General features: G+C 34.3%; 1 protein-coding gene across 2 annotated transcripts in view; it reads left to right on the top strand.

Moving 5' to 3' along the window:
• TRPM7 (transient receptor potential cation channel subfamily M member 7) overlaps positions 1–12,445 on the top strand; it is a 114,811-nt gene that overhangs the window by 41,982 nt on the left and 60,384 nt on the right. For both annotated transcript variants that reach the window (XM_026518467.4, XM_057306333.1), the window contains 6 exons: positions 217–341; positions 1,221–1,392; positions 3,157–3,331; positions 4,305–4,428; positions 5,985–6,057; positions 7,862–7,962. In XM_026518467.4, coding sequence (XP_026374252.1) covers positions 217–341; positions 1,221–1,392; positions 3,157–3,331; positions 4,305–4,428; positions 5,985–6,057; positions 7,862–7,962 — 770 coding nt within the window. The remainder of the gene's footprint in view (positions 1–216; positions 342–1,220; positions 1,393–3,156; positions 3,332–4,304; positions 4,429–5,984; positions 6,058–7,861; positions 7,963–12,445) is intronic.

The following is a 12,445-nucleotide window of genomic DNA, read 5'->3' as shown; positions in this document are numbered from 1 at the left end:
GTAGTGATTTGACATTGTGGGGTTTTTTTGTTTTGTTTTGTTTTCTTTTTGGTCCTTGTGTTTTCTTTTGTAAGTTTGTCTTTTGGACGTTGTTGCTTTTTATCTTCTTTGTGTAAAGAAAAATATCAACAATTATAATGTTATAGATTGAGTACAGGATTATTCTGAAAGTAATAACTACTTTCACATAAAGTAAATTAAATTTTATGTGAACAGGTGTGGCAAAACATGTTGGTGATGCCCTCAAAGAACACGCTTCCAGATCATCTCGAAAGATTTGCACTATTGGAATAGCACCCTGGGGAGTGATTGAAAACAGAAATGATCTTGTTGGGAGAGATGTAAGAATGATTTAAAAAATTTCTTCTATTTGAACTTGTATAAACAAAATTAGAGCAAGAATAGCACGAGTCACCTTAAACTATTCATGATCATACCATACTTTTCAAAGTTATGTTTAAAAAGTATTTTCCTGTGGTTTTCTTTCTTTTTTTTCCTTTTTACCTGAAGTTTTCTTATGATCCTTCCAAAAATGCATTCATAGATATAAGTACTTGTCATTATAGTATTAGTACGTTTTGGTTTCGGCCTTTCTCTATAATTATTTCACAATTTTTCCAAATCATGCCAGTCTTTGTAATTAAATTTTTAATGACTATGTGATATTAAGAATTAATTTTACTGTCACTAAGAGTAGTAATCAAATGTTAGCGTTTTATTTGAGTAGGTTAAGGACATGTGAATTAGTTATAAATATTAAGAGAATACTGAAAAGGAATTACTGAATCATAATGATCGCTTTCAAGTGCAATTAAATTTCTTACATCAATTTTAAAGATTGTGCGCTAGAAAAATAGAAAAATATAATTGATATTAAATTGTTCTTATTCAGTGTCTTTTGTGTATTGCACTGTATTCACTAATAATCTAACAGTTTCTACATACTATATACTCGTTTATTTTGTTTCCTTTGCATGTGATAATAAAATAATACATATTCTGCAGTAAGATTTGAAATACAATTGTATGGTCTGACCCATTATTGGTTAATCATCAGCCAGCTTTAAAGCTTGTGCTTTTTGACATATTTTTTGACATTTTCTATTTGTTACTATATTGTAAATAGAATTTTACCTCCTATTTGCCTTTACAGATTATTTCAAAGTTAATTTTTTTATATTTAATCCTACCCATTAACTCTTATGTTTGCTGTTGTTTAGGTGGTTGCTCCTTATCAAACCTTGTTGAACCCTCTGAGCAAATTGAATGTTCTGAATAATCTACATTCCCATTTCATATTGGTGGATGATGGCACTGTTGGAAAGTATGGGGCAGAAGTGAGATTGAGAAGAGAACTTGAAAAAACTATTAATCAGCAAAGAATTCATGCTAGTAAGGGAATTTATAAATTTGTTATTGTTGAAGTTATTCTAGGTATGTTAATGGCCAGCAACATTCTAAAAAGGTTCTTTAAAGTGCTCATTTCCGGGGCGCCTGGGTGGCACAGCGGTTAAAGCGTCTGCCTTCGGCTCAGGGCGTGATCCCGGCGTTACGGGATCGAGCCCCACGTCAGGCTCCTCCACTATGAGCCTGCTTCTTCCTCTCCCACTCCCCCTGCTTGTGTTCCCTCTCTCGCTGGCTGTCTCTATCTCTGTCAAATAAATAAATAAAATCTTTAAAAAAAAAAAAAATAAAGTGCTCATTTCCTTTTGTAGTAAGACAACATAGGAAAGAACAAAAATGACTGACCTTGGGCAAAATAGACTTAGGGAAAGAAGTCTGAGGCCAAATAGGGTACTCAGATATTGATGCCAAAGCCACAGAGGTTCGTTGGAAGCTCTGTTGCTATTGTAATCCTATTGCAGCCCAAGGAATTCAGAAATATTCTTAATGTGTGATATATTCTAATACATGACTTGAAATTCAGGATTGAAGAGGAAAAATACCTTATTGCAAAGTAAGAATCATCTTGTTTAAAGTTTATAACATGAATAGGTGTATCACTCTTTGGTAAATAAGTCTTAAAAGTTAGTATTCTTGACACTTGTCTTCCTTTCCAAACATGGTCATACTTTATGGTTCAACATGTAGATTTTTCTTTTAAAAAGAAGAAATTTTATTATCTGAGGACACCAAGAAGGTGGGCTGTGTGACAAAGTGAAATAGAAATACAAAATTATAGAACGGTGCATTCAGATATGACGGAGTCATATCCTTTCCTGAAATTCAGGAGCATTTTAGAATCCTACAGTTAACTTGTATTTTGGATTCTCTCACTGCATTGCAGGTAATTATAAAAACAAAAATTGGTGTTCTTCACTATATCTTTTCTGTTACTCTTGTAGAGGTCCTGGATTTTATTGATCAGTTCCATTGATGTAATCCTGGCTCTGTCATTAACATCTTCTTTTTTTTTTTTTTAAAGATTTTATTTATTTATTTGACACAGAGCACAAGCAGGGAGAGCAGGAGAAGGAGAAGCAGGCTCCCCACTGAGCAAGGAGACCGATGCGGGATTCGATCCCAGGACCCTAGGATCATGACCTGAGCTGCAGGCAGACGCTTAACCAACTGAGCCATCCAGGCGCCCTGTCATTAACTTCTATATTAATGTCTCAGTGCATTTGAAATCAGAATATACATTTTAAAAGTGAATAAAAACAAATATACATTAGAAGTTCAACTTATACAGTATTGAAAAACAAACTAAGGGTGCCTGGCTGGCTTATTTGGTGGGGCATGTAACTCTTGATCTTGGGGGTTAGACCCCACCTTGAGTGAAGGGATTACTTTAAAAAAATCTTGAAAAAACAAACTAAAAAACGAATTGGTGTTATAAATTTCTTGTCAAGAGTTCAGTTAATGAAGTATAAAAATAATTTTTACTTTTCAGTGAATAAATTCTAGTGCATTCCTAATCATGTATTTTCTAACTTTGTCGTTTAGAACAAACTTTAAGTTAATGAAAACGTAATTTATTCAGTATTTAATTCACTTAGGCTAGATTGGTATCATGTTGAATGCTTGAAATGAAGTCAGCAGTCTTATAAGAAATTATATTTTGGCTTTTTATTTTTATTTTGTGTTTTGATTAAGTAAAAAATTATTAAATTACTGTATTTTGCCTAATATCTTATAATCTTTTACTTTTTTAAGGAATTGGACAAGGCGTCCCTGTGGTGGCACTTATATTTGAGGGCGGGCCAAATGTTATCCTCACGGTTTTAGAATATCTTCAAGAAAGTCCTCCTGTTCCAGTCGTCGTTTGTGAAGGAACAGGCAGAGCTGCAGATCTGCTAGCATATATTCATAAGCAAACAGAAGAGGGAGGGTAAGTGTGTGATTACAAAAAGATTTCAGTAACTTTGTAAAGAGGCTTGTGGTTTTTAGAGTATTAGATTCATTTCAGTATTTTATGAACATGAAAATTTTTAAGTTTAATATAATAACCTTGTTACGGTTTGAGGAAATAGCTTGTGTGATATGTTATTGGAATGAATTGAAGTATAACAGTCTACATAGAGGACAATTTTGCAAGATCTGTCAAACATACAGAGGCATATTTCTTTGGACCTATTAGTTCCATTTCTAAGAATTGTTTATATAGATGTACTTTTTTATACATGTAAAATACATAAAAACATAAAAAGTTATTCATTACAGTGTTACAAAAGATTGGACCAAATAGAATGTGTATCAAGAGGGCTAGATAAATTATGGTATATTTACATAACAGAATAGTTTGTAGCTAAGAAAGGCTGGTATCTGTGTACCAGATTTGGGAAAATTACCGAAGTATATACATGGAAAAAGGAAAGCAGTTGAGATGGAACCAGGCGGATAGAAGATAGTGGAAAAGAGACTTTCACGATAATTTTCATTTTTATGTTTAATAATGTTTTATATCATCATATTTTTGAGCCATATAATTACATTACCTATTGAGGAAAAGAGAAAAATGTGAATGTGCTTATGTGTAAGACATCTTGGCAAAGTATTGCATAATACACCATAATATCTTAAAGTTATCTTTATAGAGTATCTTATAAAATGTGAGTAGTGCTGTTACAACACATACATGCCTTGTAAAATAATTTAAAATAATTCATAGAGAAAATAACTCCATTTACTTTCCCCCCCCCATATGACTTATTGTTGGGAGTCTCATAAAGGACAATATCTCACTCAGGGTCAAGTGTTTAATATTAACACATTATCTCTAAAGGTCTTACATAGATTCACCTAAACTTCATATTAGAGTCTACAAATAATAGAAAATTAAGTTATGTTTCCTCTCACTCCAGCAATCTTCCTGATGCAGCAGAGCCTGATATTATTTCAACCATCAAAAAAACATTTAACTTTGGCCAGAGTGAAGCAGTTCATTTATTTCAAACACTGATGGAGTGCATGAAAAGAAAGGAGCTTGTAAGTAGATTTCTACAGAATAAGCCTTTTTATTTCATTCAAAACACGTTTTAAATTCATGAAATACTTTTTTTTTTAAGATTTTATTTATTTTAGGAAGAAAGAGAGTGTATGTGGGGTGGGGCAGAGGGAGAGGGAGACAGAGAAAGAATCCAAAGCAAAATCTGCAGTGAGCACAGAGCCCGAAGTGGGGCTCCATCCTGGGGCTCAGTCCTGCAACTGCGAGATCATGACCTGAGCCAAAACCAAGAGTCAGACACTTAACCAACTAAATGAGCCACTCAAGCACCCTGAAATACTTTTTTTTTTAAATTTGGATTTAACATTCTAAAGTATTTTTTAACCATGTAAAGATGTCATTTGTTGTTGGGTCAAACAGAGTGATATCAGAGAAGGATTATAGTTTTTATATGGTATCGAGACATATATTTGCACTTCTGTTTTAGGAAAAGTTTAGTAACTAGGCCTCAACAGATTATATCTAGAATCAAGGAAGAACTGTAAAGAGTAGTTTATGGCTTCTCTAAAATATATTTGAAGAGGCACCTGGCTGGCTCAGTCAGTAGAGCAGTGCAACTCTTTTTTTTTTTTTTTTTTTTAAAGATTTTATTTATTTATTCGACAGAGATAGAGACAGCCAGCGAGAGAGGGAACACAAGCAGGGGGAGTGGGAGAGGAAGAAGCAGGCTCACAGCAGAGGAGCCTGATGTGGGGCTCGATCCCATAACGCCAGGATCACGCCCTGAGCCGAAGGCAAACGCTTAACCGCTGTGCCACCCAGGCGCCCCAGAGCAGTGCACCTCTTGATCTCAGGGTTGTAAGTTCGAGCCCCACATTGGGTGTAGAGATTACTGAAAGGAAAAAAAAACAATATATTTGGAAAAAAATTTATTTTACTCTGATTGAATGCTCAGATTAAATTAAAGATCAGTGTTGCAGTTATCTAAACATGGGCTTAAAATTTTTTAACAACTTTGATAGGTAGACGATAACATGATTTGATCTGCTGTTTTTCATGCATTTCCTTTTTGTACACAATAAAATTGTAAAATGTGTATGGCGTTATAATCTTTTATTTTATGAAAAATGTTATTAAATAGAAACCTCTCAAGTGGCATTTCACTTCAAATAATTTAAAGAAATTTCCAGTAAAAGGATTGAAGAAAACATTTTTCATTCAAGAACCCATATATATATATATATATAACTTGAATTAAATGTTCACTCTGTAGAAAGAGCATCAGGATTTACTCAGACATGTAATCTGTAGTCTTAGGCCATGAGTTGATTACTCTAGTAACGTACCTAAAGTAGGTAAAAAAAATTAATATAATATGAAACTAAATATTTTGAGTATACTTGCCATTTTTATTTGGTAAATGATAGAAGGTTTTTTAATTTTGTGGGGATTTTTGTTTTAAATGAAGTAATTTCTGACCAAAAATCCCAAAAAACTTTATCTCCCATGTAGTTCGAAATTGCTTCTTGTTTTATATACCTTATGCCTTAGCTTTGAAAATATAAAGGCATAATATTATGAATTGATCTTTAAATAGATCACGGTTTTCCACATTGGATCAGATGAACATCAAGATATAGATGTAGCAATACTTACTGCCCTGCTTAAAGGTAAGATTTAAAATTTTTTTAATTTGTAATAATTTTACTTATAGCCTGTTTATATAAGATAGGACTTCTTAATCTAGCTAAATGTTTGGGAACTGAATTTTTCAATAATTGTTCTTTGTGGAAGACAGTGTTAGCTTTCTGTGACAGTAAATGGGCTTTTGTTTTTGTCTTGTAGAAATTAAAATTTTTTTTTAAATTTCTGCAAGGTTTTTGGCACCAGACCCATTTAATTACAGTATTAAGAATGTTTCACATTTTAATTGGCTGAAAGCAAGTGTTTAAAGGCAATGAGGTCTTGGTTGATAGAAATTAAAACGTTCTTAAATATGCTGTTTTCATTCTGAAAGGAAGTTTGGAAAGAAAGCTAGTGGTATCTTTGAGGATTAAAGTGTTAACGCACATCGCATTGAACTGTGTTGTCCTCTCATCTTGCCAAAGACATCCAACAATAAACAGAATTACAGTGAAAAATCTTTCCAAAAGTTAGAAGCTGAAACTGTGTCCCATCTGGGTGGATACTTGAAAGTCCAAGTTTGCAGTGAGGTGGCAGGAGCAGAGCAAGAGGACACCATGTTGTTGTCATTCACAAGAATTTCCCAAATATTAGACCATAAGAAGTGCTAATAGATCAGATATTTTTAAAATACTATAACAAAATATATTTACATCTTGGGAATAAGACATCATAAGTAATAGAAAATCCAGAAACTATAAAGGGAAATATCAATAAATGGGATTGCATACATTTAAATAAAAAAGAAAACACCTAATATTTGCCATATACTTTCTTTGTGCTAGCCACTGTGATTTAGTGTTTTATACTGTTTATCATTTAATCTCACAACCACCCTAAGAGGCAGATTTCCTATTATTTCCTCATTTTATAGATGAAGACATTAAGGAATAGGAATCTGGAGGGACCACAAAGAGTTGTTATAAATGAATAGTAAGATGATCAATACCTCATGGAAAAATGAGTCAGAATTTATGTAAAAGATGTTAGCGGAATAATACAAATGCTTGGGAAAAATGTAGAAAGATGGTCAATATTATAATTAAAACAAAGTAAATGTTAATACAAGAAGCATTTTACTCCCCTACTGGGTATTCTTATACCATTGATGGATGGTATCACCTTTCTGGAACATACTTTGGCAGTATATCAAAAATTTTAAAGTATATGTTCTTTACCCAGCATTTTGGCTTCTACAGAATCATCCTATTTAAATAATCAAGCATGTGCATAAAAGTATACTCACCAAAAAATTCAAAATAACCTGAATGTCCACTAGAGTGTTTTTTGAATCAACTTTAGTTCACCTTTAAAAGGTATTATTAATATGTATATAAGGTGATCTCTTTGTACTATTCTACAAAACTAAGGTATGATGTTAAGGTACATGAAGTAGGCTACTGAATACTTTGTATAGTATCATATGCTTTTGCATAGACAAAAGTATTTGTATGAATTTATATATGTGCAGAAAAGCACCTGTAAGGATGTTTTTCATAATCTTAACATGGTACTATCTCTGTGATAGAAACAGATCATCTTTGTTTTATTCTTATTGTTCTGCATTCTGAGTTGTTTGCAATGAATGAGGCTGTGTGTTTTCTGTAGTTGGAAAATAAAAGCCCTCAACCCTGGGGGTAACCTTATGTCTCTGAGGCAGGCTGCCTCTGAACAGTGACTGAAACGAGCTATATAAGTTAATTGAAAGGGAATGGGGAGAATTCATAAGTGTTCACATTTTAATGGAGATAAATTAATTGAACTTGTCGACTGTTTTCTTTATTCAATTAGGCACTAACGCATCTGCATTTGACCAGCTCATCCTTACGTTGGCATGGGATAGAGTTGACATTGCCAAAAATCATGTGTTTGTTTATGGACAGCAGTGGCTGGTATGTAAATAATCTATATACACTATGTAATTAAATTAGATTGTGTAAAAACGAAGTATTTGCTGGAACTGTGATCTAACTTGACATTTTATGTCTGCCTAAAATGCAAAATTAGTTTAGCTAAACATTTCTACAACATCCAGATCCATTTAGGATTTAATAAGTTCTGTTTTGTTCATGATAAAACCTTATTGTTTATAGAGTATTGATCACTAAAAATCCAAGAACTGAAAGAAGTCTTAGAAATAGTACCTATACATCTGTGTTTATCAGGGATATTGGCCTGTTATTTTCTTGGGTTGTGATCTAATTTTGGTATCAGGATAATGCTAGGGTCATAAAATAAGTTTGGAAGAGTTTCCTCCTCCTGTATTTTTTTGGAGAGATTAAGAAGGATTAATATTAATTCTTCTTTGAATGTTTGGTAGTATTCACCAGTGAGCTGTCTGGTCCTGTTCTTCTGTTTGTTGGTAGGTTTTTGATTATTGATTCAATCACCTTACTAGTAATTGGTCTGTTCACATTTTCCATTTCATCATAATTCAGTCTTGGTAGGTAGTATTTTCCCAGGAATTTAGGCATTTCTTCTAAGTTGTCCAATTTTTTTTCAAAGCTTTTGTTTATTTATTTGAGAGAGAAAGAGCACAAGTAGGAGGAGTGGTGGAAGGAGAGGAAAAAGCAGGCTCCCCTCAGAGTAGGGAGCCTGTAGGTTGTCTTTTGTTGTTTTTTTAAAAGATTTTATGCATTTATTTGAGAGAGAGAGAGAGAGAGAGGAGGAGCAGTGGGGAGGTGTAGAGGGAGAGAGAGAAGCAGACTGCCCACTGAGCAGGGAACCCGACTCGGGGCTCAATCGCAGAACCCCAGGATCATGACCTGAGCCAAAGGCAGACACTTAATCAACTGAGCCACCCAAGGCCCCCGGTTGTCCCGATGTTGTAGTGTATAATTGTTCATAGTAGTCTCTTATAATCATTTGTATTTCTGTGTTATTAGTTGTAACATCTCCCGTTTTATTTCTGATTTTGTGTCCTCTTTTTTGTTTTTTGGGGTTTTTTTTTTTCATGATTCTAACTAAAGGTTTCTCAACCTTTTGTTTATCTTTTCAAGAAACCAGCTCTTAGTTTGATCTCTGTTGTCGTTTTAGTTTCTATTTCATTCATTTCTATTTTAATCTTTGTTACTTCCTTCTACTAACTTCGGGTTTTGTTTATTCTTTTTCTCATTTCTTGAGGTGTAAAGTTAGTTGTTTGAGACTTAAAATTTCTTGATGTAGGCATTTATTGCTATCAGCTTTCCTCTTAGAACTGCTTTTGCTCCATTCTACAAATTTCGGTATGTTGTATTTCCATTTTTAATGCTTCAAGGGTTTTTTTTTGTTGTTTATTTGTTTCTTTGACTCATTGGTTGTTCAGTAGCATGTTGTTTAATTTTCACATATGTGTGAGTTTTCCAGTTTTTTTTCATATAACTAATTTCTAGTTTCATACCATTGTGGTTGGAAAAGATTATTTCGTCCTCCTAATTTTATTAAAACTTGTTTTATGGCCGACCATATGATCTATCCTGGAAAGTATTCCATATTCACTTAACAAGAATATGTGTTCTTTTGCTTTTGGATGGGGATGTTCTGTAAATATCTGTTAAGTCCATTTAGGGCCAATGTTTTCTTACTGATTTTCTGTCTGGATGATCTATCAGTCGATGTAAGGGGGGTGTATTAAAGTATCCTACCATTACTGTATTGCTGTCTCTTTCTCCCTTTGTGTCTTTTTATATTTGCTTTATTTATTTAGGGCCTCCTGGATTGGTAGCATAAATATTTACAAATGTTGTATCTTCTTGTTGGATTGACTCCTTTATTATTATGTAATGCCTTCTTTGTCTTATTACAGTGTTCGTTTTAAAGTCTGTTTTGTCTGAGATAAGTATCACCATTCCATTTGTCTTTGGTTACCATTAGCATGGAATTCCTTTTTTTTTTTTTTTTAAAGATTTTATTTTTATTTATTTGAAGAGAGAGAGACAGCCAGCGAGAGAGGGAACACAAGAAGGGAGAGTGGGAGAGGAAGAAGCAGGCTCATAGCGGAGGAGCCTGATGTGCGGCTCTATCCCATAACGCGGGGATCACGCCCTGAGCCGAAGGCAGACGCTTAACAACTGTGCCACCCAGGTGCCCCTAGCATGGAATTCTTATTCTGTCCCTTCACTGTTAGTCTGTGACTCTACATCTAAAGTGAGTCTCTTGCAGGCATCATATAGGTGATGAGTCTTATTTTTTTTTTAATCCATTCAAACACTGTGCATTTGATTGGAGCATTTAGTCTGTTTACATTTAAAGTAATTATTGATAGGTATGTGCTTACTGCCATTTTGTTCATTGTTTTCTGGCTTGATGGATGAATGGATAAGGAAATTGTGTATATATACAATGGAGTATTATTCAGCCATAAGAAAGAGTGAAATCTTGCCATTTACAACAACATAGATGGATCTTGAGATTATGCTAGGTGAATTATAAATACCATATGATCTCTTTTATATGTGGAATTTAAAAAGAAAAATCAAGCTCATAGATAACAGAACAGATTAGGGGTGGGGAGAATGGGTGAAGGGGGTCAAAAGGTTAAAAGAAAAAGAAGGAGGGAGGGAAGAAGGAAGGAAGGAAGGAAGGAAGGAAGGAAGGAAGGAAGGAAGGAAGGAAAAAAAATAGTCCTCTATGTATAGAGAATTCATTACAGTGTTATCTTAGATGTTTAGACCAGTCCTTCCACGGTCTTTCCCATCTTACTAAATGGCAACAACCTTTTCCCAATTTGGGGGATAAGAAACCTCAGTGTCATTTTTTATTTTCTCTTTTTCATATATTCTAATCCAGTTCCATTTGTAAATATTTTCAGATCTACTTTCAAAATACCCAATTTTTTTATCATCCTGGTCCAATCTATTATCACCCTTCTTCTATATTGTTTTAGTAGCATCCTGTTTGGTTTCCTTATTCTCATTCTTCCTCTCCCTTTAGACAGAAGGTAGATCACATCACATTTATGCAGAGCATAAGCCAGAGCCCTTTATGATGGCCTATAGGGCTTCACATCTTCTGCCGTATTACTACCTCTTACCTTACATGCTAACACTATTCCCTTTGCACTCTTTTATGTAGCCATATTGGTGTGTTCTTAAAACATACCAAGAATGCTCCCCCGTCTTTGTACTTGCTGTTTTTTCTCTCTGGAACAGTTTCGTCTAGATGCCTACCTGGACTTAATTCGTTTTCTTTTTCTCTTTTCCTTTTTTTTAAAAAACATTTATTTATTTAAGTAATGTCTGCACCCAGCGTGGGGCTCAAACTCAGGACCCTGAGATCAAGAGTTGCCCCCTCTTCTGTCTGAGCCAGCCAGGCACCCCTCTTTTTCTGGTTTCTAACCAAACGTCCTCCTCAAGTTAGGCTTTTATTGTCTACCCTATTTTATTAAGGTTTATTTACTTTAGAGAGAGAGAGCACGCACAAGAGCACGAGTGCATATGGGTGGGGGGGGGGCAGAGAGAGGGAGAGAGAATCCCAAGCAGATTCCACGCTGAGTGCAGAGCCTGACTGGGGGCTTGATCTCATGACCCTGAGATAGGACCAGCGCCGAACCCCAAGAGTTAGTCACTCAACCGATTGCACCACCCAGGTGACCATCCACCCTACTTTAATAGCAGTCCCCTGTGACAGCATTTTCTGTGTTCTTTGCCATTTTTTTTCTTTAGCATTTATCACCATATATCTTAGCTATTTGTTTCTCTTTCTACTCCTAGAAAGTAAATTTTAGAGAAGCAAGAATATTAAAAATATATATATATATTTTTTTGTTAACCTGCTGTATTCACAGACTGGCATAGTAAATACTTGACAAATTTTTGTTACGTGTCTGAATCACTAGGAAGCTTGGCAAAATAAATGTTCATCCCCACCTTGGATTATTTTATCCAGTCTTTACTGAGGACGGGGTAGATCTTTTCTATCTACAAAGTATAAACAGCAAATTACAGAAAAGCATGCATAGGCTGTACTTCATTTTAGCAAATTCTGTTTATGGATGTACACACATTGAGGCATATCTGCAGGCACTATGTAGTCCTAGAACCTTTCTGAAAACTGTTATTATGGGATATGTTTGTAGAGATGAGGGCCAGAGGAGACAGTTTCATTTTATACCACTTTGGTATTTGATTATTTTTTTTAATCATGGAAATGTATTTCCTATAAGTAATAAAAAAGAATAAGTCACTTCCATTCTTACAGGACTACAGAGGAAAAAAATCAAAGTTAATCAGCTGTGGTAAAACTGTAATAGTAAACCAACCTTTTATTCCGTTGAATAGCTTCATTGGGTTTCTTATCTCCTCAGATGTAAAGGCTTGGACAAAGCCTTTATCTTCTATATATATGTGGTTTATCTCATGGATTTGTTCTATACAATATTACCTATTTGATTTTGTG

This window comes from Ursus arctos, unplaced genomic scaffold (genome assembly GCF_023065955.2).
Source record: "Ursus arctos isolate Adak ecotype North America unplaced genomic scaffold, UrsArc2.0 scaffold_36, whole genome shotgun sequence".
In the NCBI taxonomy this organism is placed as follows: Eukaryota; Metazoa; Chordata; class Mammalia; order Carnivora; family Ursidae; genus Ursus; species Ursus arctos.
This window is presented reverse-complemented; position numbering and strand designations above follow the sequence as displayed.